The 26,897-nt window shown below is 40.1% G+C and overlaps 1 protein-coding gene and 1 long non-coding RNA gene across 3 annotated transcripts in view; one reads left to right on the forward strand and one right to left on the reverse strand.

The window, feature by feature from the left end:
• The window catches only part of LOC113745845 (uncharacterized), a 29,275-nt gene extending 23,129 nt beyond the window's left edge, over window positions 1-6,146 (forward strand). For both annotated transcript variants that reach the window (XR_003462449.1, XR_003462448.1), the window contains exons 3-4: window positions 2,876-2,977; window positions 6,042-6,146. This is a non-coding gene — a long non-coding RNA (uncharacterized LOC113745845). The remainder of the gene's footprint in view (window positions 1-2,875; window positions 2,978-6,041) is intronic.
• LOC104922745 (plexin-A2) overlaps window positions 4,112-26,897 on the reverse strand; it is a 77,685-nt gene continuing 54,899 nt past the window's right edge. Inside the window, exons 14-32 of the mRNA XM_027279225.1 lie at window positions 25,789-25,906; window positions 25,200-25,336; window positions 24,559-24,726; window positions 23,216-23,309; window positions 20,644-20,883; window positions 19,716-19,859; window positions 19,002-19,236; window positions 18,720-18,862; window positions 17,317-17,585; window positions 15,355-15,421; window positions 14,838-14,984; window positions 13,615-13,774; window positions 12,712-12,815; window positions 10,898-10,994; window positions 10,043-10,242; window positions 9,782-9,951; window positions 9,103-9,315; window positions 7,517-7,667; window positions 4,112-6,496 (exon numbers count right to left, since the gene is read on the reverse strand). Coding sequence (XP_027135026.1) covers window positions 6,401-6,496; window positions 7,517-7,667; window positions 9,103-9,315; window positions 9,782-9,951; window positions 10,043-10,242; window positions 10,898-10,994; window positions 12,712-12,815; window positions 13,615-13,774; window positions 14,838-14,984; window positions 15,355-15,421; window positions 17,317-17,585; window positions 18,720-18,862; window positions 19,002-19,236; window positions 19,716-19,859; window positions 20,644-20,883; window positions 23,216-23,309; window positions 24,559-24,726; window positions 25,200-25,336; window positions 25,789-25,906 — 2,953 coding nt within the window. The 3' untranslated portion in view covers window positions 4,112-6,400. The remainder of the gene's footprint in view (window positions 6,497-7,516; window positions 7,668-9,102; window positions 9,316-9,781; window positions 9,952-10,042; window positions 10,243-10,897; window positions 10,995-12,711; window positions 12,816-13,614; window positions 13,775-14,837; window positions 14,985-15,354; window positions 15,422-17,316; window positions 17,586-18,719; window positions 18,863-19,001; window positions 19,237-19,715; window positions 19,860-20,643; window positions 20,884-23,215; window positions 23,310-24,558; window positions 24,727-25,199; window positions 25,337-25,788; window positions 25,907-26,897) is intronic.

Raw genomic sequence — 26,897 nt, forward strand, 5'->3', positions numbered from 1 at the left:
GGGAGGAGTAGAGGGAGGGGATTTCATTTCAAACTGCAGCAAATGTTGACCGTTACCTCTGTGGGCTGAGCTGTGAGGTCTCTGGTCTCAACTGAGCGGGAAGAAAAAAGCAAAGTAAAAAAGAAAGTGAAAAGAAAGAAGAAAAAAAAAGTGCTGCATTGATGAAGTCAGTTCTTCCCAAAACAAAAAGAAATGTGCGTCAAGGACACCTCTGTGTTTCCTTTCACAGTCTCAGGGTACAGTCTGTGTTCTCAGTATGTCTGTGTCATGACCTACAAGGCCACCGGATGACTCTGCAGATGTTCAAAACACAGCAGGCACACACACACACACACACACACACACACACACACACACACACACACACACACACCCTCAGGCAGCAGCGCTGACACTTTTTGTCACATGCTTACCCTTTGACCTCTTTCTCAATCGCATTTTTCACAGCCCATCCCATGATCCTTCTCTCTCATCCCACTTTATGCTCAAATTGGTGAATGAATAAAGAATGTTCATTCTGTCTCGGCTTTCCAAGTCACTCTTGTAATGACACCCTTGTCCAGAAGATGGCACCAACAGACTGGTGTGCAGTCCACATCTATCACCTTTTGGACAGCTAGCCACATCCACACAATTAAACCATCAATTTATTACTTCTTACTGTATATTTCTGCAGAACTGAAAACACATGTACATACTTAAAGAATCCAGCTGTGTAATAATGTGTAATGAAGGCGATTATGATTGAGTCTGCTGGTGACAGTGTCATTGCAAGTGAACAAAAGAAAGATTACTACAACAAATAGGGGGAATAAAATGCCATCGTGGATTAGCTCATCCAGTAAATCCTGAAACAAGTTGTTATTGATGGAGGCTGGGCTCTGGGCATCTGGGATTTTTCTTCCTGGTGTACAGCTGTCTTTTGTCCTTGGCAAGAACAAACATATCAGTGCCTTCAGTTTCATTATGTGCACTCTGATAATGCACTGTGCATTTAATTAAAGCAGCAGGAGACTGATGCAACCTCAGTAGCCTCAAGGCTGTGTTCCAGTGGTGCTTAAGGGTATTTGATACTTGATTGTATAGAAGAGGGAGTATAAATTATAGAAATGAGGCATTTGTATGTATGTCCACTGATAGCTGCTGCTGTTTTTTCCCATAATCCATAAGGAAACTGCATATGAAAACATGTATGTTAGTCTGTGCTTGTGTCTTGCAGTCCTGCACAACAATACACTTGACAGCTTCAAATATTAACACGGGCACATTTTTACTGCATTTGACTTCTGCAACTCATTATTTTCATTATCCATGAATCTGATTCTTTCTTTTTTTCATGTAATCAACAGCACAAGTTGTATTCAGCTTCCTTCTTTTATTGACTTTAGTACCTTTCACCAGTACAAAGACTGGCATAACAAGCCTGTTATGACCGTGGTCTTTAAATGATCTTCAGGTCAAACTTAAGATCCTTATTCCTTAAAATGATTTTAGACTTAGAATGAAGGATGCGTGATCACTGCCAGCTGCTTCAAGTAACTAATACACACAATGAACTGATGTTACTGGCCATGTTATGTACCAGATGCTGATACCTAACAGGACCTTGGCTTAGCGTCCAGTACCCCAACTTGGCTTGGCAGTCTTGCTTGTAAAAAGGATTTTAATTTCAGTGTGGCAATCTCAGACATCCAGTTTACTAACATACAATTAATCTTAATCTTAGTCTTAAATTCATCGTTTTGTCTGCCAAACAAACCAAAGTCCAAATCTTGTCCTTGTCCTTGATATCAAACAGAGAAAAGCTGTGAACTTTTGCGAAATAAATAGCCGTATCATTTTTATTATTATATTTTCCACTATTTCTGTTGGGAATTCATAGAAATGCACAACTATATTGAAGGTAACACTGCGTTTCATTTCTTCTTGTCAATGGAGTCATATCCTGTTATGTCCTCTACTTGCTATAACTTCCAGGAAAACATGGGATACTTCAGAGAATGAGAGAGTCGATGAACACGACTAAACTTCACATCAATGAAACTTTAAACACAACCTCCAATGAGAGCATGATTTCTGCATTAGTCACATCCGATTATCTGGAAATGGTTCATTTATTTAACAGTGAGCTCCCATGAGCCCACGCTACATTATATTGGTTACAAGCTACATCTTTTAATGTTTTGATGTGAGAGACCCATATCAGCAGAAATTGCATTTTGTATACGTTCACTCTATGTATGTAAATATGTATGAATCTTTATTGCATGAATAATATGATAACCCAGCTGGTGCTCTATCTTACTCTAAGGTTAAGGACATTGAAGCGGAGCCTTGTTCACTGACTTTTAACTCAAAGTGCACAGTACAAGTCCAAGGCCTTTCTCATTCAGCATTCCTTCCACAGCCACAGTCTGAATTATTCTTCAAGATCTGCAGTCTGTGTGTAAGATCCATTTTCCCATGAATCAAATATTCTGGGCAGCAGGAGAAGCTGAGGCTCTGTTATACCTCTCAGTGTGCAACCAGTGATTTCACAGAAATTAAAGCATTGCACTGTTTTTTTTTTGTTTGTTTGTTTTTTTATCATGTAGTTGCATCAATCATGACTCAAACCAGAATGAGATATTATGACAAATGTCAGGGATTGATTGAAGAATAATGGATTTCTAATGGCTGCAGTAGCTCCATAAACCTGTCTGGTTCCATCCAGCCACACAGTCTATCAAGAAGCTATCCTGCGGCTTGCTGAGCTGTCAGTATAGGAGGTTTGAGTTGTAATGATCCTCCTGTGTGTGTGTGTGTGTGTGTGTGTGTGTGTGTGTGTGTGTGTGTGTGTGTGTGTGTGTGTGTGTGTGTGTGTTGCCAAGTGTAGGTTGACAAGCAAAGAGAACAGAGGAAAGACAAGGGGTTAGAGCCTGGCAGTGTACAGAGGACCCTTCCATACATTGATGACACCCCCACCTGATTCTGACAGGTATTGGTTGGGAGGCCTGGATGTTCATACAACTGAAATATCTCCTCCCCCCCGCCTTCTCCTCCCCTTCTGCCCTGCTTGCCCAGAGCCCCGAGGGTTAAACATGAATAATGAATTCTGGCTCCTTATGGCAAGTGCTCAGGAGCCCCTATATGCTGCTCACATGCCATACCAAATACTGTCACAGTATGACGCCAGTGCAAGCTATTTTTCATTCCTGAGAGGCACTTCGTCACATATGGGTTTTTTTTGTTTGTTTTTTAATCAAAGGGATGTAGTCATTTTCTGCAGGATATTTCTTTGTTGTACAAGCTCAGCTCGTCTTTGGTATCAAATGTGCTCCTCTCGCCTGACGAGGTGTGTTTAAATGGTACTACACGCTGCATTTGGAACCATCAGATTTCCTCAGTTTGATTTGCAAAATCTGTGGTTAATTGATGTTAAAATATTAAATTTAGCACCAATTAAGTAAGCAGACTGCCTTTGTCACTCTGAAAATAATTTCTAAAGTTCTTTATTTACAAATGTAACTAAAATAATGATTCATAACTAATCACTGTGTTAAATGTTGCAACATCAGTTCTGTTGATAATTTCTCATTGATCAAAAAGCACATTATTTTCAAATTTTCTCAACATTTGTGTATGTGGCCAACAATTATGTTAATTTCTATGTACAAAGGCCTAATAATGGATGTACTCGTGGGATTTCAATGATCTCTGACATCATGGTCTTGCATTTAGAGCCCTTCCAAGAAAACCCAATAATAGTTTAACTATCAGATTAGAATGCTAGTGGTGCACTAACATAATAAGAATAGATTATCCAGTTTTGTGTGTCAGATTTCAGATTGGCTTGAAAATGGCCTTACCTCTAACAGCAGGAGACACAGACACTATGAAAAATACAAAACTTAAAAACCCAGTGACCATGAGTCATAACTCGCAATGGTTCTTTGGATAAATTGGCTGTTTTATATAACGCAGCACCATTAATCAAATCAGCACAGTCTGAAATAGAAATGTTCTTTCCATATGACTGAAGTATTTTGAGGACACAAGATTTCAGTTTAGCATTTAACACTTTAAGACAATTTCAGTTAACAGCATCACTGTGAATGAAACCAGGCAAAAATCATTTTCATCAGCTGCGCATTTAATGTATAACAACAGTACAAAGTGAATCTTTTGCTTGCAAAATAGGAGTGTTTTTTATGTACAATATTTATACAATAATATATAGTTTAAAAAACATTACAGTTTAAATGTCTGACAGTTTATTGCACAACACATTTATAAATTATCATCATTAAACCACACATGAAACAGATGAGTTCTCTGTCATATTTCAACACTTAACAGGAAATGTAATTATTATTATTATTTAAATCTTATTCATCTTGTTCTTCTAGATTAGCAAGGTCCTGTGGGGAGTACAATAACCCCACTAATACTGAAATGGTAAAAAATAAGAGCTCCAGAATGACACTGAGACGGCCGTGGTGATTTTTATATGGAGCGGTGAAACATCCGAAAGCACAGAAAGAAGTTCATCTCTCACCACTGCAATGGGTGAAACAATAAAACGATGAAAACTAAAAACCCCAAATTTACGCCTCAGGTTGAATATTTCATTATGATAATAATTTTAACGTTTAGATATGGCACTCTATAAATACAGCAGCAAGGAGACAACAAGCAGTCAGGTAAAAATGTACATTTGAACGTGAAATTAAAACTTGTGAATTTTATACGCTGAAGCATAGAAACAGGATGTAAAGCGAAGATCGTGCTGCAACAAATAAAGATGTTTAATGAACTTTACAAGGACCAAACTGCTGATCCAAGCACATATCATTAATCATATATCCACTCTGTGTACAAAACATTAGGACCACCTACTTTATACTGAGCTGCACAGCTCAGATGTCTCCAGTGTAAGAAATGCTTCTACAGTTTGTTTCCTGCATTTAATTTCCAGGTTGTGTTCAAAGTGGATTTATTGAGAAAATCAATAAGGCATCAGAGCCTTCATCAAACTTAATCTGGCCAGGTTAGTTCATGCGAGCAGGTGTTCGTAATATCTTGTACACTCGGTGCATTTCAAGTATCACGCTTAAATGTAAACAATGACTGATGAGACGGGGAGGGTGGGGGTGTGCGGCGCTGTCGGACAGGGTTAGTCTAATCTGATCCACGATCCGCATCATTAATCATGCTTTCTGCTACAGTTCAATTTGGTCTCCACTTATCTTTGAACGGTTAAATTGGTGGTCTATAGATCACCACTGTACAAAATTTCCTATCTCAATCTCTTTCTATATAATGGCATGTATTATTAATAGCTTCAACAGGCGCATTTAACATGAATGAAACATGAGACATTATATTTGGCACAAAAGCCAGGGATTGGGTCTGGAAATATCTCTACATATATTTCATATTTGAAGTTAATGTCTTCTCAGTGTTATTATTAAAGAGCTGGACCCACACCTTGTCGCTGACGGATTCTGCGTATACTGTTCAATCAGTAAGTCAGAAGATCATCCTTAAACAAAATAAATAACTTATGACAGGGAGCTTCAAGTCGCTTTTTTAAAGCCTTTTTAAAGGCGATTGGTAAAGGCTTCACAACACAAAGTTACACATCCGAATGGCTCCAAATAGCAATGTCACTCCAAGCCCATGATATGTAGCACGAGTAAGTGTCCTTCATCTTTGACGTGTAAAAAGTACTTTGAGTCTTGTCTCACAACATGTGCCGTCCCCTTAAATTGGCTCCTGTCTTTGTTGAGCTCCTCCAGTGACTTTTCAAGTTGAGCCATTCTTTATTAAGTGCTGTTCTCTTCAGAGCTCCAGCCATGCCACACACGTGCATACACACACACACACACACACACACACACACACACACACACACACAACCACAACCACACAGTTAGTATGAGCGCCCAGTACAAAGACAAACCATTACCCAGCGGAAAAGAATTGGCTGGAAATTCAACAGCGTTGATGGCCCAAATCCTCTCTCACTCTCTCTCATTCTCTCTCTTTCTCTATCTAAGGAGCCTTTTTAGAAGTTGGATGTTTGCCTGTTGGACTTTCTTCTGAAAAAACGATGACATTGGATTGAAAAGTCGTGCTTTGGGACGATCTGTGGTTTGATGTGTGCAGTGGTTTGTGTATGTACAATTGTTTATGTATCTTTTTGTATGTATATGTTGTGTATACATTAGGTCCATTAAGTCTGCACTGTGTGTGTGTGTGTGTACATTTGGATATAAGCATACATGCACCTAATGTGTACCTTCGCGTGCACTTCTGAGTGCCACGTGTGTTGCAGATGGGTTCATAACTTCTGTTACAGTATGTTTCGGTGGGCGTGTGTAAAGTGTGTTTGGTTATGGATGTAGGCCTGTGTGTCTCAGCTCTCTATAGACATGGCTGAGATAATCTGCTCCACTTTATACGCCAACCTCTGTTTCTGGGCCTGTTCATCTTGCTCCAGTGCCTCGATGATCTAAAACACACACAGAAACACACACATGGGCACAAACTGTAAAACGATGAACATAAGGCATATATTTGGTCAGCATTGGAAATCATATAGATCTAATCTAAAGAGCTTCCACAATTAATTCTACTTTAGTTGGTGAATATATTGTACATTTTACTGCATTTGATTAATGTTAAGTGTCTGAATTATTGTTTGTAAGTTAATGGAAATACAACTTTGGAAATTGTTATGGTTACTTTTCACTTTTTGTTTATTTAAAGATTATTTTGGGCCATTTTATAGGATAGGGAGAGGCATACAGAAAACAGAGGAGAAAGAGAAGTATGGCATACAACAACGGCTGCCATGTGGGCATGTATAATACACCATCAATTGATTAATCCATCAGTCCACATACTTATCTCAATTAAAATAATTGATTAATTTCAGCCCAGTTTATAACCCTTTGAGGAATAAGCCTCCTGAAAATCTTGTTTGCGCTGACCTCTGGTGGTTTAATGTCTCAGTTGTAGAAGTGTATTTCAAAACCCGTGACCTGATCAGTGAAGGGTGTAGTTACCCTTTACTTTTTATATCGTTATGGTTAGCAATAGTTAGCTATCTACACACCTAACACAGCACAGAGCAACATCGGCATTTATTAGGTATTCTATTTGTGTCCATATGATGAATTTAAGTCCAATATTCCCTAACCTTTTAACTCGGCCTTCACCTTAATGGGTTATGGTCACGAGCTAGTCGCTAACTTTGTCTGTTTGCATACAGAGTGTTTATCAGAGCTATCAGCACAAAGCAGTTTTCAATAAAATGCTAAGAGCTTTTGAGGCAACTACAAAGTCTGCTGATAATTCTCTGTGGATTTACCACTACAACTGACACCTTTTACATTACACATAGTCATTTTATGCATTGTCAGTAGAAAAAATATATGCATTATAGCTGCTTTAATATGAAAACTGCAAACCACATAAGCAGAACCTCTACAGGACATCTCTGTGTTACAGTGTGTTGACCGGCCCTCACCTCTTGGCTGTACTTGCTGACGTAAGCGTAGATCTCATGGAGAGCGCTGAGCATGTTGAACTCACTGGAGTGAAGGCGGGCCTGTTCAGCCAGATAGGCATTCATATCCTGATCACTGATGGCAGGAAGGCGGTTGATGTCGGCATAGTACCTGAGAGGAGACACACACACACACACACACATTGTCAAAGTCAAGGTCACTGTCATGCTCACCGGAGCTTTTTTCCCTCACTTGAATTCAGTCCTTTGCCATGAAAGGTTAAAGTACACCAAATGTTAAAGGTGTCAGTTAATCTGAGGTGTTTTGGCAGGAAAATAAGGAAATGCATCACTCATAGGTTTAGTTATTTAGTCACAGTGACTTCAAACCACACCAGCAAACAAACACACAGCCTCATAAGACTTGACTTTATATTCATTCTGTTACCCCCAGACTTATTATGACTGCATGATTAACTGGCGAGATTTGCAGTCACTCTACAATCTCATTTATACACGAGGACTCTACCTAATTGCATTAGTAGAGAGATCTGTTGCACCAAACCAAACACTCCTAATGTTTCCCTGAAGTTGCATCAGCAAAGGATGATGCTCCGTTTCAACAGATACAGAAATGAAACATGGTAAAAAAAAAAAAAAAACAAGTCTTCAGATGAACAGGAACAAAATTAGGCAAAATTAGGAAATCCTCTCTGATGATGGCAAGCGCGAGTATATTATTGAATCCTCCACTTCAAAACTACCTCTGGTCAAAGAAAAGTACATAAATAGCAACCGATATCCTGATGTTATTACTAAACTGAAGATTAACACCGTGAGTAACCAACCCAAAAGGTCACATGTCATCCTGCTGCTCATCGAGCTCCACTGGCTACCTGTTGCCGCCCGCATTAAATTCAAAGCGCGAATGCTCGCCTACAAAGTTGTCTCCGGTACTGCACCTACCTACCTGAACACCCTTGTACAGGCATGTGTTACCTCACGAAGCCTGGCTCTGCCACCTGTTCGCTCAAGGCAATCCAAATGCTTTTTTCCTTTGTCACTTCCCGTTGGTGGAACGCACTACCAGTTCCTACCAGAGCAGGGGCGTCCCTCTCTACCTTTTAAAAAAAACTCCTGAAGACCCAGCTCTTCAGAGATTACCTTCTCTCCTAGCACTACCTACAACTGGACATGGGAAAGCTACCCATTTAAGAATTGTTATAGCACTTACTGTTGCACTAACACTTTCTTATCGCACTATACCTTGATTGTTCCCTTCTCTGTAAGTCGCTTTGGATGAAAGCATCTGCTATATGACTAAATGTAAATGAGGAGTTATTACCACAGAATACACTATAATGAAGCTATTAAGGCTGCAGAAACTGGCGTTATCATACCTGGCAACAAGGTCTCATTTCATTCAGAATCATGCTGCTTCAATATCCAATTACAAGTTTCACCTTTCTTCTAAAACCAAGTCTCATAGTAAAGTTTGCAAGATTTAGGTGACACTATTTACAGAATATGACAGAAATTGATTTTTTTTATCCTTTTTGAAGCACATTTGTCTTTGCTTGTATACACACACAAGCATATATACACACCTTTCTACCCAGCTTTTGTAATGCGGTATGTCCTTGGCGTAGAGTAGTTTGGTGGAGGGTGAGTCTTTGCCCAGACGGTGTTCAGAAGTAGAGCAGGAGTCCATAAAGGTTTGGGCCACCACAGACAGACAGGCATCTGTGATGCTGCTTTTATGGATGTCAAACACAAACTGGGGATTCTTGATCACGTTTACCCAGAAGCGCAAAGGCAGGCTGCAGATATGGAGAACGAGAGAAACAGAAGGATTTTACACAATTTCAGACTTGCATGCAAAATTTGCTTCATGTGCTTCAGCTACAACATGTTTTTTTGGTTTTCTTCTGATCAATCCCCGATTTAATTTTCAGATTGACCAACTGTACAACAAGAGGTAGATGAATTTGGAAGACTTATTAAAAGATGCTACAGATTGTGTAAGAGAATAAAAGTTCTTCAAAGAGCAGCATTAATTAGCTAAAACTATACAAAATACAAAAGAATATAATATAATGAGATTAGGGTGCACGCTGGCATTAAGGGTTTAATAATTCAGAAATGTTCACTGGGCCCCAAGCACTGAGTAAGTGATGAATAAAATCTGAAAGATAAATGTCTGTAGAAAGCATTGCAAGCAGGCTTGTTAAATAAAGTGGGCTGGCTTCATAGTAAAGGTGACAAGTTGGGCATCTTCTTTCTCACCAGTTGCTCTTCCAGGTGTGGCGAACGTCCATGTCATGTATGCCGTGTCGGTCGGCCTGCTCGTCCAAGAAGTCAAACATATATTTGATTGCTAAAGGCAGGGCAGTGCCCCTGCACACAGTGCTGAACAGGGTCTCAAACAGGTCATCCACAAACTTCTGCAGCGTGCCCTATAGAAAACAATGCATAGCGTTAAGACTTGATTTGCTTTACTTGTTATTTAAAAAAAAAAGTAACATATTGTTATGTTATATATTGCACCTTCGTTGCTAGTAGCCTCGTCAAGTAAATCTCTGACACCATCTTGCTGCCGCGCTCCCCCTCTTTCTGGTCCCCGTGGTCGTGGTTCTTGACCAAGTGCCAAACTTTGACCCCGCTCTCCAGATCAGGGGTCAGCATGGGCACACGGGAGTGAGGGCTGTCTGGGCTTGTGGGCGTGGAGCGGAAAGGTACATCCACACCTAGGTGGTCAAATGTTAGATATTAAGAAAATATATACTCCACAATGATCTAAAAGCAGTCTGTAAATAGAATAAATATTTTTTTTAAATGATAAAATGTCAATAGATATATGTCGCCTTGCTCAAATTGAAGGAAAGACTCTCCTCTTTGTAATCTGCAAGTGAACAAGCTGGATGTGTGCTTTTAGATTCTGTTTGCTGTCATTATTTCATTGGTTGTCATAGTAATGATACAGACCTGGATCCATTCACTAAAAGCATGTTTTGTATCCAGGCCCTGGTTCTCGCTTAATGTCACTCTGTGTTTTGTGTTTTCTGCTCTTCTTGTCGTGTCACATGTCACGTGTTTTTAAAGAAAAATCCTAATATGACGTTTTAGTATCCAGAGATGTGATTTGAATCACATTTTAGAGCAGCCAACGAGTAGGTAGTTTATTTTGATCTAACATGATAAGACATTATCATGCCTTTATAGTAACAAGGTCATTACAGACTGGGTGTTGAATTTTTTTTTTAAATCATATGGCATCTCTATGTCTAACGTACTATAAAAAGCATCTAAGAATGTGCTTTAGAGCAGACTGGCAACTATAGATAATTCAACATTGCTGGAAGTTGTATTAATGTGAAGTATTTTTCTGTAAACTGCACTGACCGTATCTGCTGATGCTGCGCGGGAAGCTGGCTGAGGAAGGAATGTTGAAAGAGGACATCTGTTTGGGCACCAAGGCCACCACACAGCGCTCCGACACCTACAAGACAAAGGTGAAACTATTATTTATTTATTTATTTTATGAATTCCTGAATTCCTGTCAAAAGTAATCATATCTGGAATTTAATAAAAATGTCAGAGATGAAAAAGCCAATAACCAGAGCAAAACTATAATTCCGATTTCAAATGTCTTCTAAAGGCAGTCACAAGAAGGACAAACAATAAAGTTATAAACGGCTGGCCTTTAGTTCAAGATTTTATCATTCTGTAAAAATCAGAAATACACACATTTGATCACAACAGCTCTAAACATCTGTATATATTGGGTCAAGGTCAAATGCAACCAAGGTGGAGGCATCAAAACCAGGTTTACCACACACTAAAGCTAGCTTGTATTTATTTCTATTTATTTTTTTTATTTAAGATTCTCTGTTACTAACAGTTTCAGTATAACTAAATAAACTAATGGTGCATCTCCGCTTAAATTAAATGTATAAACTCTATCCTTGCTGTGGGGGAAAAGGGCTAATGAGGTATCAGTCTAATAGTCAAAGGTTTTTTAACACACATCTTATATTATTTCTGATGTCAATTGTGAATAAACATCCATAAATCCACTTAGAAATAATAACCCCCCCCCCCCTCCAATGTCTGAAGTGTTTTTACAACCTAAATGCAGAAGAGTGTTTGTTTAAATATAGATCACTGGCTGCTGAATGTTGACTAAACAAAGGCTCATTGCAAGTACAGTAGTACCAGGCAGACGAAGTGAGGTCATCTGCATCGTGAACAAAATTCATGCTACTGTTCTGCATACTCAATACAAATCCAGCTTAGCAACAGAACAAACATTTCCAGACCTGGCAGAGAGATTAAGAATGAAAGAGTGAAATTTTTTATCTCCTTGACAGATGAGAGAGAGTACATGCCCCATTTGTCAAAACCTGCTTTTAGTGCAGAAAATGCAGATTTCCTTTGTCTTGTGTCTGTCTTTGTTTAAACAAAAGTATGCTTCATTGAAATATCGCCTGCATTTGAGCGGTACAGTTGGACCCCAAGCTGATAGTCGAATCAAACTTATAGCTGACAAAGAAATAGGATGACTCATCCAAGGTTGGTGACCTGTGTATTTGGATTTATGAGCTGAAAAAAAAATGTTGTTAAAGACAGAGGCAGTCCATGTTCAGGTTGACTGTGTGCTTGTGACCGGGAGGTTGGAAAAATACTGGCAATGGTGTGATGAGTGATATGAATATGAATGAGTAATCCTCTGTCCTTCATCAACAATATCTGCTGTGATGCCCTTGAGCAACTGGATCATTTTTTAATTTATTTTTTTAAAGCTTGAAAAATATTTGGTGTTTGCAGAAGAAAATATGAAGAGTGAAGTAGATTCTTAAGTTTAGTGTTAGTGTGTTTAGTGTTAAATTTTTTTGTCAGCTGTCATTCATAATCCTGTTTGTAATTATGTATTTTATAGTTTGCAAACTAAGATGCCAACATTTTATTGCTAAAATTATCAAGTAATCTCCTTTAATGTGAGGATTTTCTGCTTTACTCTGGTTTATATAATCTGAGGATTTGGGACAATGTGATGGGCCTTTTTTATGAGGATTTGGGACAATGTGATGGGCCTTTTTTATTTTTTTATTTTCTTTAAATAGTTGCTTAATTAATCAAGAAAACAATCAGCAGATTTAACTGATAATAAAAATACGTCTTAGTTGTAAGACCTCGTATTAATATCATTAACAGACCTGGTAGTGCATGAGTGTATTGAGTCTCTTCCAGTCGTTCTCTATCTTTGTGGTGATGTCCTCGTCCTGGAGGACCACACGAGCTGTTCTGCCCTGCCGCCACTCTGTAGGAAAATACAATCAATGGTGAACGTGTGACATGTGGCATTTTGGGAAATGTTTGTAGCCCAAGTGGCTGACAGTTACATATTATCTAACGCCCATTGTTTGTCTTGCGCTGTCCTTTTGTGCTGCGGGTGAGGTCATGTTATCCTTGTGTGCTGTGTTAGTTTGTTCTTTGAAACCCTGTAAGTTGTCAAGCATAGCAACCAAAATGTCACCATGACAACTTCTTGTACATTTCTCCTTGACAATTAAAGTGATTTTGCAAACAAAACACAAACGACAGTGTCGTCATGGGGATTTAAGTTGCCCAAAGCAACAAGGAGAAACTGATCCTCTTCAAATCCCTAATGTCTGAAAGCCCCTTAAGGTGTAAAACTACAAACCCAAAGCAATATCAGCCCCTACCTACAAGGTATCTTATTTACTCTCTTTGAAGGTGCGTGTCAGCTGGATTTGTGCCGAGTCATTCAGTATTGGATGACATGTTGTGGGCGTAAGCTTAGGTGTAGGTGAGCTGTCAGTAAGGTTTAATATTAGTGTTGGTGAGTGTTACTCTGGTTAGGGCTGTAAACAGGTGTTGGGAGGGGCTGATTTTGAGTCCTTTGTTTATGTCATACGTCTTGATGGTGATATATCTGTGATAACTCTCCTGACATGCCCATTTTCAAACGTATTCCTCCCTTCAACATATCATGTGCCATGGCAAACTTCTGTTTATATGTTCTCCTTTAAGATATAAGACAATTAGTACTATGAAATTAGTATTTAACTGTACAATTGCACCCAATGCAGCCTCACCAAGATCCATGTCTGCAGCCCGTGGTCGCTGTGAGTATGGCATGTTCTTGTACACCGCATCCAGGATCTTCTCCTTTACCTGGGTAATGGTGTCACAGTTGAGCACCTTGACAGGGAGTTCTGGGCTGTTCTCATTGTCTGGGTTCACACAGCTCAGCGTCTGTGGATCCAGAATGAAGAGGGAGAGAGAGAGAGAGAGAGAGGAGGGGGTTGGGGAAAGAGAGAGAGAGAGAAGAGAGAAAGGTGTTGCTTGCAAGGAAAGTCCTTTCATTACCTACTCCTCACCAAACTGTCCTGGTGGAGAGGATCTTGGCCAGAAATGTAATTTCACACCTCCAGGATGTGGCTGTGCAGCTCAAGCAGGGGCATTAAACAAGTAATGAGACACAGCCTCTCAGACTCTCCGACATGGATATCAGAGAGGTGTCATCCTGTCGCTGGCTGGCTCCGTGTTGGAGCTAAAGCCTGAGGGGGAACTTATTCTGACTGGCTGGTGGAGAAAACCACCTGCCTCAGTTTTAATGGAAAGGTACAGTAAAAGAAAGAGACATGTTGGTGTTTTACAGGTGGGCCTAGCTCAGCACTCTGACTGCTTAGCATACACCAGTCAGAATTTTGTGGACTTTCTTGATCATATTGAATTCAAATAAATGTATCTTCATTGTATTTCATTATTTTCCCACTAATTTGGGCTAAGACAGAGCTGCCGTTGAACTTAAAATTACAGTATGGGTGTCACAGGGGAAAATCTACCAGTTCAGGTGTGGCTGTAGTTCATGTAATCCACATGCTGAAGTGTCCAAGACACTAATCTCCAAATGGGTCTTCATTGTGATTGGGAAGCCAGTGAGGGATCAAATCCTTTTCTCTGCACTATAGACTGCTTCAGATTGGTGGGAATGATGGGATCTTGAGGCAATAGCATGAACCTCCTTGCATATTATACCTAAAGACTACTCCATCCAACAGTTGGAGTTGGCGTTGACAAAACTTGCAAGGTATTGATAAACCAGTTCTTTTGACGAGACGGAAATCTGGCTATGCAAGATTGTCTGTCCGCTGTCATCATGCTACTGAAACTATCCAAACCATGCATAAAATTACAACCACAGCCCAGGTACATGCCACATTTGTTTGGATCTGTCACAGTTCTTTGCTAAGAGATGTACAAAAATGAATACAGACAAACATTTAAACTTTTTTTTTATGTCTTTGTGACTCACCAGTGTCTTGTATTCAATCTGCTGTCGGATGAGTTTGTCTTCACTGAGGGAATATCGTGCCTCGCCTGTGATGGAGTCTATAGGTCCCTTCTCCATTTGTTGTTTGATGGCACAGAACAGCATGAAGAGCGGCTCACCAGCACACTCCTTTTGGAAGGGAACCCAGGGATTAGAGAGAAAGGTGGAAGAAAGGAGAAAATAAGACATAGGAAAGAAGTAAAGGGAAAGGAAAGACGTCTGTATTCATCAACATAGACAACGGGAGATCAAATATAATCAAATCTAGCTTTGTCTCCTTTTGAATTGCAAAGCTGGAGATATTTTTTGACCCTAGAGGTAACCATTATATCTTCACAATGTCCATAAAACTCATCAACATCAAAGAGAAGAAACGACTGCAGCAAAATCATACACAGCAGTCTATTTCGAAATCAATGCTAATAATATTAAAAAGCTTTGTTAGACCATATTACTTCGACACCTGTAGCGATAAGGCGCGAGAAAGATTTCGTTTTACCTTGAGAAATTTGTGGAGCAAGAAGGCAAACCAATTTGTCAGCATCTTCTCCGCCACAGACTCAGTTCTGCAAGACAAGAAGAAAGCGCACTCATTTGTTAGAAAGAGACGTCCCACAGAGAGCTAGAGTGCTCTGATTATTCTTTTATAATTTAAGACGTAGAAGAGGCTGACATTGTTGCAACCAAAAAACATGACATGGAGAGTTTACAGAGATATAACATCCTTACTCAGCCGCTCGGTCTCAAAGGACACATACTCTGATACACTGTAAGTGAAGTGCTGCCAGTGCAGAACATATTTGGGTCATGACATAATTGTGCAGACACAATTTAGATGTCCACTTCGAGTCCTTTCACTCTCTTTCTTCCTTGCTGTGTCTGCACTTAGTAACTTAACATGAGTACAGATGGGAAAGATTTTAGAGTTTACTTCAGTAAATCCTTTGAATCATGTAACAGGACCCTTTCAAATGGCATATAAGCCCTTTCAAATCTCAATCTGATCTAAAGCCTGCAGCTTTATAGCCACCAGTCACTTTACTTTCCCTCCCTAACCTTCTGTCTCTGTCACTCTGTTTCGGTCCTTACCTGTGTTTCACCCCTAACCTGTATTGACTCTTTCGTTGACAGCATCCCATTAAAGTTTAGGTTTTATTTTATTTTTTATTATTCCGCAAGAGCAGCATGTTTGGGCTAACAAGTTCTTGTTGTAGCGGCTCCCATGTGAACTCATCCTTATATTTAATGAGCGTACTTCAGATTGAGAGACCTCGTTTTCAAAAAAAAAAAAAAAAAAAAACCTCATGAAACATTCAGTAGGCCAGCCTCAGCACTGGGAAAACAATCGACAGATAACCAGAGGTGGAGGAAAGAGAGGGAGAGGCGAGAGAAGGGAGAAGAGGAGAGGTGACGGGAGGGAAGAAACGTGAGCTACAGCTGAATGTTTCATGAGTGGCACACAGAAGATAAGTCAGACTGACAACGGTTCTGCCGCCGCTGCACTCACTCTTCCCCATTAAGTTCTCTTCCTCTGCCAGTCCCTCCCACTCTCTATCACTTTTACTACTCCTGTCTTTCACCTGTCTGCTCAGGCACCCTGTTTCTCAGACTCATAACAGATGTTTCACACCACTGCACAAAACAAAGCTGAACAGAGGTGGGCTTTCCTTCGCTGGCCTAGTTGCTCATCCATCAGAAGTGCAGTAACTGGGCTGGAAAGAACAATTCACAAAAGAATTATCTGTGGCAATAGATAAGCATGCAAGCAAGCTGATCAGAACTGGTCAGGTTTACGACTGACGGAGAAGGAAATATGGACAGAGAAAGTAAGGGTGAACTTGTGGAGCTTCTTTGTACTTTAATGTGCTTAATGTTTCTCTTTCTTCATCTTCACCCTTCCTAAATCCCACTTAGGTTAAACAGTTGAGCAAGCTTAGTACCCGGTGGGACATGGACGAATGTCTCCATGTCAGTTTGTGCTCAATGTAAGCACTGTGAAACAACCAGGAAATAACTTTTTATTCTGCCGATTAACCGGCTTTATCGATGCCGGTGCTCCCTCACTCTCATTCTCAGTCTATGTCTCTTAACCAATGCTTACTCTCTCCCTCTAGCTTAGTTAGCATTAGCTAACTTAAGATGACCAATGACAATATACAGTACATTTATGTCACTTATGCAGCAATATCTTTTAACCATCTTCAAAATTTGGTTGTCTTTTCAATACATGCCCAACACGGACAAGGTTAGGGTTGCTGCTATTTTAGTAGAGAGCAAAAAGGGGCTAGACTGAGCTAACCCTGAGATTCTCCAGTAAAAGAAATGAAAAAGATTGTGTACTCATATTCAGATGTAAGAACGTGACTTAAGATCTTTGTATCTTGTAGACATTTTTCCAAAAATGTATGAAACATCCTTTTGTAGTGCAGCTTTAAGCAACAGTGTAACACTCTCTGTATACCTGCGGAGGAGTAGTTTGGGGTGGTTCTTGCTCTCCAGGTTGCGTTCTATAAGATCTGACAGCAGGTGTTTAAGGATGTCTGTGGCGTACTCCAGACGTCCCTGCAGAGCGGTCATGATAAGTGAGGCGACGTAGCCACGGTCACGCATGGAGAAGGATCGCTGCAGCTCCAGTGTACGGATGAATGTCAGCAGGAAAACCTTGTTATTCACCAGCTGAGCAAACTGCTTCAAGGCTTTCTCCACATTCGCCTGTCCGCTCCCCGGCACCTACACGCATCATGCATTTTTGCACACACACAAAGACGCACACGCTCATTAGATAATACTCACTCAAGGATGAAAAAAATCACAACATACATGGATGGAATGAACATGAAGAACAGGAATATACACACAAACTGTCTCAAGGCATAAATGCAAAACAGAACTACTAGCATGGCTACAGGCAGTGATCTAACCCTTATGTGCAGGTCCTGACACATCCGTGCCCCCTGGTAGTCATGAGTCTGATCTCATCAAAAAGTTTATCTAGAAAATAAGAGAACTGTAAATTCTGGAACAAATAAAGGGCCTGTTACTTTAGTTAAAGAGTCAGGATGGTTGATTTTTTTTTTTAAGATTATTCTTTTGGCCTTTAAGCTTTATTTGGATAGAGACAGCTGGAGAGTGTTGGAATGTGGCGAATGACATATGGGAAAGAGTCACAGGTCGGATTCGAACCCTGGGCTTCCACAGCAAGGACTGAGCCTTTGCATATGCGGCGGCTGCTCTGCCAACTGAGCTAAACATAGTCAGGATGTTTAACAGCAGTTGGAGAGGCTCTTCAGACCATAGATCTTTTGAAATAACCATCATAACTTACATAGCTTGAGTACACTAGCTATAATCAGCAACACCAGGCTAAATCTGACTTTGGCTTGTTCTCATAATAACGAAAAGGAAAACTGTTCATCATCAGTTTTATCATATTTAGTGCTTCAGAATGAAATCCTTGTGATCAGGACAATAATAAAAGCACACATGACCATCTCAAAGAAAATTCTTGTCAGTCTGAGAAAAGATGAGGAATAGGTAAACAAATCCTACCCAAGAACTGTACAAAATAGGCAATAAACATTAAAGTGCAAACACTATAATGAAATGCTATTTGCAGGACCTCTGTACTGTCCTTTAATTTCAATCTGTCTGGTACATTGGATTTTGCCAGTCTCTTCCAGATGATGTGGACACCATTAAACAAACACACCTCAAACATCTGACATTTGCTCACACCGCTCTGTTTTCGACAGCAGTTTGACAACAAGCCAAAATCATTTTGGTTTGGAGTGTACTGGACAAGATGTCAGAAAAATGGTTGAAACTTGATTCAAGTACTACAGCCCTGCTTCAGAGGTTGCTTACCTCCAGCTCTCTGAGCACCGGGTGATCATCGATGCCAGGGAAGAGAACCCTCATGGCATAGGTGCGATAGTCTAGGTAGGGAATGCCAGCTCTGTCCAGGTCGCTTGTTAACTCGTTGATGTCTGTCTGCAGCTCTGCAAAGGCTGCATATGAAGTTTTGTCAACAGAGTCATCTCAAACATCATAGTCATTTCTTAACAGATAGCGTAATAGGTTAACTACAAATTAGATTTTAAGAATTTGGTATGGCATATAATAGTCTCTCAGATCCGTCTCACTCACCCTCCTTGCACTCCAGAGCTACTCTGGACTCAAGATTGTCCATCTGCATCTGCAGGCGCTTCAGAGTGAGATTGTTCTCATGTGACTTCCGTCTGTAGGCCAGTAGTACTATTATGACGATGATGAGGAGCAGCCCTCCTCCAGCTGCGATGCTGAAGATAGCTGGTAGGGTGAGGAGGCTGTCAGACCGGATGTGAACTTCTCCCGGAGAAATGTGGAGTCCTCCTACTTGGACCTGGATAATAATAATTCAGACATGAACACAGTTATTCAAATATTTTTTCTTTAGAAAATGTTCTAATAACAATGAAAAAGCCTGCTCATGAATTCAAAACATTGTTGCTGAAGAATTAAATTGGAAAGTACAATGGAGATATGGACCATTTTATGAACAATTGCTTCTAAAGAAAACAATTTTTCTTTAAGTTCCCAGGAACACTAGCTTTTCCTTTTACAGCTCTTTTCTCATTATTTGCAAGAGTGCCTGTTAATAAGTCTGGAGGGCAATGTGTAATTGGGAACCTACCAGACCATGAGTGACAGACAATGACAGAAAGCCAACGACTAACTGAAAGAATGTCGGTGACCCACAAACATTGTAACGTACAGACAAGCGCTGACCTACAGACAGTGACCTACATCCAAGCAGACAGCCAACCAGATGCATAAACACACTGAAAACCGTCCGATAGGCAGAAACACTTTTAGACTGACCAGGACTTTGTGCTGTCCGGTGAGGTTTGGCGGCTCGCAGAGTAACTGAGTGTCAGACACGGTGAGAGAACAGGGCGTATCTCCAATCAGCACCGTGTAATTCAGCCTGGCTCCACCAGATGCAGATGGCACCAGGTTACGTCCCTGCAACACAGTTAGAAAAGCAATATAGAAAACTGCAGAACATAACAATATATCACAGTTTACAACAAAACTAATGTAGATCCTAACAAACAAAAGTCTGTTATGATTTTCAAATTGCAGCACTGTACAGTAATTATTCTTCTGTGTAATGTTAATGTTAATTTTTCATCCCACTGCAATTTCTTGCTGATCGTATATACAGCATTTTAAACTCAGTAAATCATTACCCAGCAATTTTGGGACATTAGTATAATTACTGTAATCAACCATCTTGAAAAAGACTGGCAGCCAGTTTTTATGGTTCATTCTACACAGTGAGCCACTGTGAGTCTTACGGACGGGAAATCTGCTAAATTATTATACCTAACAAAGGCAGCTTGCTTCAAAATGCATAAAGATGTGCAGTTGCACATGGTGTAAAAGTGAAAGCCAGATGGACAGATCCATCACAAAGTCTTTCACGGGAGTACAGGAGCTCACAGGGAGTATCATGGGAAATGTAGTTTTTCTGAAGAACTCTACCAGTTCAAGAAACGTGAGATAAAGCAGAAGCTGCCATTTAAGTCCACTATTGTGCCATTTGTTTACAACATGTGTTGTGAGGGATTATATTTTTTTCATAGTAAAACAGTGTGTTTAAAAAGGTGTAGCAGATTATGCGATCAGAAGGGACAGCAACGAGGGCAAGACCATATTGATGTATGTAATATCCCGTTATGTTGCTGTCAGTGACATAGTTATAGACTTGAGAAAACCCACAATAGCAGCAGGTCAGATGACGTACTTTGAGTATAATCGGAGCACCAGGTTTCTGCTCCAGAACACCTGACAGACTGAGAGGCTCCAGGTAAGGGTTGGGGTAGTAGACAAAGCTTGTGTTGTTGTAAGTCAGCAGAGCTTGGACGTTGTTGAAGACGAAGCCAAACTCGTCCACGTGTTTGATCGTCTCCTGGTCTGCGGTGTACTCTGACTTCAGAGAGGGGGCGAAACAGCTGATGGTGGTTGTGTTTAGCACTTTGCACACCTAGAGAGGAATCAGATCAGAGCCGGTGTGAGACACAGACATGACGGAAACATACATACATATCACCATACATATATGTAATGATATGACTTACAGTGTTGCTTCGTGCATGATTAATATTTGCATAAATTATAAAAAAAAACATTGATAATTAATTTTCTTACATGTTAATTATGCCTACTCTGAAATCCCCAGCAGAAATTCATGAGTCAATATTTTACCCACAGAAATTTGAGTTCTCAGAGTTTTGAAATTATGGCAGTGAATAAAGAGCCTCTTGCAGTTTTTATTAATCTAGAAGCCACTTTTGCTGAATAGATCTGACATTTGTTCACATTAGTATTCGCAGTCATTTTTAACATTTAACCTTTTTAATGATATGCAACTTATACATAAATGTACTAATGGTCTCTGTGCTGTTAACCTACATAACCTGATATTAACGATATCTATACGTCTGACTGTTATTCATTAGCTGTTACAGTATTCCCAGCAGATCTCCTCCCATCCATATGTTCAGCTGACAGCTGCGTTCCAACAATTGCTACATAACTGACACTAAAGGCAGAGAGATGGGTCTCCTGTTAATACTGAATGGTTTTATTTGATTTTTCCTGAACATCTACCAGAATTTGTGTTTCATCTGAAGCCAGTTACTCTCTCCCTTGATGGTGTTCATTTCAAATGGCTAGAACAGGTGTGTGTCATTGGTGAATTATCAATAACCAATAGTTCTCCAATTTGAATATACTGTCTGCTTTCTTTTGTAGTTCTTAGAAAACCCTCTCAAGATCAAGCAGATCCTTTAAATACTTCTAGCTTTAGAGCAGTTTTAATCTTAGGTTTCACAGACAGTTGTTTCAAGTCAATTAACTGTTTTTTTGAGAAAATATTTTTAAGAAATTCCAATGTGTTTTCGAGATGTGCGATAAAGAGACTGCCCTCATTAAATTTACCAATGACCCTCTTGTAGCTGCTGATTCGAGTTAAAGTTCAGCTTTAATCCCTTCAGATCTCAGTGCTGCCAGTGACACTGGAAAACATGCAGTATTAATTGACTGGCTCAAATTCTGGGCTGGCATCGTTACTACACTGTTTAATTGGCTCAAGGCATCTCTCTCACACACACAACACCATCTACAGAAAAAAAACACATCTTCAATGGCCTCATCTTGGTTTTCTTTCACATGCTTCCACCTGAGCTATATCATATTACATTACTATACTATAGATGGTGTTCCTTTGAATTGTAATACTGATTTACTGACTGAAACACAGAGGACAATTCCTCTTTCAAGGAATGTCTCAATGATAAACAGTTTGCGTTTTGCTGAAAAATGTTTTTGGAGACTGACCTCAACGTTTCTTCCCTCAGCTGTGAGCAATTTTTTCTGACCTATATATCATTTATTGGTCTAGAAAATATAATATATAAGGTAATATCTACCTTGTCTACTGTCTTTATTTTGGCATCAATATAAATGTCTTAGAAATCTCTATTTTACACTGGTGCAAGCAAACTATCTTTTCATTCCATTTCTGGCATCTCTTCATCTGTTTCTAATTGATTTTTTTAAGATTATATTGATCTCTTTCAAGGTCGTGCCAAAATGTCCCCACAGAAGTTTCGAAAAGTAGTCTCAAAACATCAAGCAATTCCCTGACTGGTCAAAAGCAGAAAACATGAGGCTAAAGGTGACTGGACTTTTGCCACCGGGGTCCCAACACTTTGGAGCAATCAATCACTTTGAAGCAACCTGCCTAAGGAGCTCAGGCAAGCAGAATCAGCACCATAAATCACCTCCCAAAACTCAGTTATACTTTCATGTCTTTTTTTTTCTTTCAAAATCTAATTTTGCAATGGACCTCTGGAAAAATGGAAACCCTTTGTAAGCCTTTTTGTTTATATATGGCTTTATTTTCACATCCACGGCAACACTGACATTTACAGCACATTAGATTGTGTTGTAATATTTCAAGCTCTAGTTAGTTAATTTGCTCTCCATCCTGCAGGCTGTTTGGTACAGAGACAGGTTGTATTTCTGCCTGTGTTCACTCTATGGTTGTTTTGTAGGTATACAATATTTAATACGCCAAATGAATCCAGCTCTGAAACCAACCCGTCTCCCTCTTACACCTATAGCTTTGCATGCTTAGGTTTCATTACATTTAAAAAATGTCAATGCAGATCTGACCGCATCGCTAAATCTACCTTGTTACAATTGTAGAAGAATGTCAATAAAAATCAACTTTGCTGTGACATTTTCTATCAGCTTGAGTAAGCAACATCAATAATGGTTGAGTGCAGTGTGTTAGCAGTTGTCACACTTACATTGACAGATTCATGGCCGGCATATTTGACTCTGACCCGTGGCTCCTGAACCACATCCAGGTTGGTTCCAGTCACTGTCAGGGTGGTGTGTCCGCTGTTTGCAAGGAAGAAATGAATTTATTCAAGTATTAGTAAAACAGACACACATGCACATCATTTCAGCCTCAGGTAGCCTACATAACACTGTAAAACTGTCTTTCCTCCATGATTTAATTAGGGTGATGGCCGCAGAGAGATCAATCTGTTTGACTTGCAAACCCAACATTTTCCAGAGAACCCGCATTAATGCAGGTTTGAGGAGGTGTAGCTGGCATGGTAGCCTGCTCTTTGTTATTGGGCAGAAGAGCTAGATCAAACGACGAACCAGCTGGCTGCTATTTTATATTCATCCATGACTGTGAGGCTGGCGTAGCATGAATACAGGTGCTGCTTGTTTACATATCTGCGCGAGATGTGATTTAAAATAAACAACACTCTAATCTTTGCGTAACCTGTGCTGTTGTGTGAGCTTAGAAAGCTGTATTATCCACTAAAAATGAAATATAAAAAACCTCTTCCTGTCCATTGGAAAGTAGAGAAGGAGCGACAAAGAGGGTGAGAATACAAGCGAGAAATGAGGAGAAAATGGCTTAAAAAAAGTGGCCAGTGTAGTCAGCCTGACAGAGTGCCAATCCTTCTCTTCTCACACTTCAAAGGGTACCTAAGCTTGTAGGGCCACATAGTGGGACTGCACATTCATGATGAGGGCTCTTGATTGCAGCTCCACAAAGCTCCTCCTGTCACTAGGCTGACGGCCAGGGTGTCTCTCTGAAGTCTAATCTGTAGGGACGTTGCACTGGGTAATCCTGCCCGAAACCACCATTTATTTGGTGGAATACAGGTAACGTACCTTTGAGCTGTGATAGAAATGTTTATGCAGCAAATTCACTTAATTATAATATTAGTAGCGTCACACTCATTCATGTGGAGAGTATTTAAAAGATACATAGAATATATTAAAGTACTTTTTTGAGTGGTCACCTTGTTGTGAACATCGATTTAATACTGCGTAACATTAAACTGTTCTACTATCAATCTCCCTTTAGCCTGGCATTATGATAGCTTAGCTAGGCTACCAGATTTGGACAGGAAGAGGTTTTTTATATTTGTTTTTTACCTGAAAACTACAATATAATAAATGAAATGTAGGATAGGTAGTGTCCTTGATATTTTGCTGACACACATTCACAAATGCAAATGAGTGCATACTGTACGTGTAAAACACAGCTTATGTGCTGCAATGCTGTGATTTGCAAAATCATATCTCTGTGTCCATGCAGCAGCACTCTTTTACTCAGTGTTACCTGGTAATACTCCACAGGGGTTCAATGCGCTGGACTGTTGGGTCTTCTATGTACTCAAAAGCCAGAGTCCCAGGAACTTTGGCTCGGTCAACACTCAAACTGACCTCCACCGGTCCAGCTCTCGTCACAGACGGTGCAGAGAAGCACACGATCTCTGACATGGTCCTCCTGGTGAGAGTACCAAAAGAGAGAAAAATATTTATTTGTGGTTTTAATTATGACTCTGCCTGTTTGCTGCTGAAGTAGAAAATGCCTGACTTCACACAGACATGAAGCACATTACTATAAGGGAAGAGCATTCATTATAGACTGTCCGATCTCTTCCTCGTTAGACACGTTCGGGATGGAACACTGTAATTAGAGAGTGCTCTAGCTAATGGCTTCCTCGCCTCACCCTCCTGACTTGTAGCATGTGAGGCAGTTTGAACCTTAAATAGATATCTATAAATACACTGAGAACAATACCCACCGCTGCAAGTTTCATCACCTGCTGAAGTGCACGGATGCTTAATTGTATCAAGTGTGCTTATTTCAATCAAGCAAACTAAAAGAAGCACACTGTGTTTTATATGTGTTAGAAAAGGAATAAATCTTTAATACTGTGTGAAGGCATCAAGAGGTTATGTTATCACCAGACTCACCTGTACAGCTCACAGGTCTGACTACCAAAATACACATTAACAGTGCTTCCAGCGCCAAGGTTCTCCCCGACAATGGTGACCTTTGTGCCCCCAGATTCAGGTCCTCTGCCTGGAGTGAGCGCCAGCATCGAAGGGGTCTGTGGAGAACCAAAATTCATTAATGTTTCATTCAGCACGGGTCAAACACAAAATACATAAAAACTTATTATCTGTTTCATTCTAAAAAGCGCTATTCTAGTGGCCTTGGACAAATAAATCAATATGGAAAAAATGTGTTAAGAAGGTAGACCAAAGAGGTTATTTAGGAAAGAAAAGGAAAGTTTAATGAAGTATGGCCCCTCATCAAAAACTACTCGGAATATGGTGCATCTTTAAAAGCTAACAAAAATCTTTCATAGCTTCAGTTCAATAAAGCAACACACAGAGAATCAGTCATTAAAAAAAACTTCATAATGATGATGAACCCTTATATTTGCTAGTTCAAATTGGCTTTCACCTAACTCAGTTCAGGATTATTTATTGAGGTTTGTTCAAGATCAAATTAAATGAGGGTGGCAACAAAATAAATGTGTTTCAGTGTCCGAATTACCACAAAGGAGTAGAGCTGGGAGGACTGTGCACGTAGCTCTGGTCTGCATTCACCAACACACAATGTAACTGGACCTGGCGCGCTTCCTTTAGGAGCCAGGGCCATCTCGCACACAATCCTGTCACAAAAAAACAAACATAAATGCATGAATGTGATGCAACAGATCATCATACATACGAGTAATAACACAAGCCAGGCACACACTCACACAGCAGAATCACCGCACTGTGTCGCATTTGTTATGAAATGCACCGAGGGAAAATGGCCTCTGCTGGCCAGTGTGATTGAGGCAGACTTTCATAGAAGTTGTGGGTCAATACAGAGGGCCATCTTTCTTCCTAATGGGAAACCTATAACAGCAATATAAGTCAAATGATAAACTACACCCCTCCTCATCTCCAGCACGATTGCCACCCACCATTACCCCCGGTTGCCATGACAACATAGGGGTTTCTTCAATAAATCAGTATTGCCTGTCAGGTCAATAAGATAAAGTGTGCCATGAATAAGTCATTATAGCAACTGACCCCATGCTGAAATTAATGGTTGTAACAGCTGTAATGTCATGTTTTAAAGCACTGTGTGTGCCAAATGAATGGCCCTGAACACATGGCTCTGCGCAAGAAACTCCGCGTTCACCAATACAATAAGAGAACCCAATGAATCGTCCCCACCCAACCCTTCTATTCATACATCACGAGAGTTTTCCAATTTTCTGCTGGCATGTTCTTTTCTTTCTTTCCTCTTTTTTTTTTTTTTACAAGGATATAAATAAAGTCCCTGCAGCCTGAGCCCAATCGCATTACATGGCTGTGAGAGAAACACATGGCTAACAGATTGTCCCTCCAGTCAGCGACATGCAGCGCATTTCAATTACAGCTGTGCCGACAGCCTCATAACGACAACGACACAAAGACTGTCTCTTCCTTTGACTCTGACTGCACCAGAGCAATGCAAAGCCCCCCACACAATCCTACAACATGATGAGGCATCACTGGGCTCTGGCTTATTCACAGACTGTGCTAGTGTCTGTGAGAAAAATAGTGTGAGTGAGGAAAAAGAGATTGCATGTTTATTTTCGTGTGTGTGTGTGTGTGTGAGTGTGTTTG

Source organism: Larimichthys crocea, chromosome VI, assembly GCF_000972845.2.
Source record: "Larimichthys crocea isolate SSNF chromosome VI, L_crocea_2.0, whole genome shotgun sequence".
NCBI lineage: Eukaryota > Metazoa > Chordata > Actinopteri > Sciaenidae > Larimichthys > Larimichthys crocea.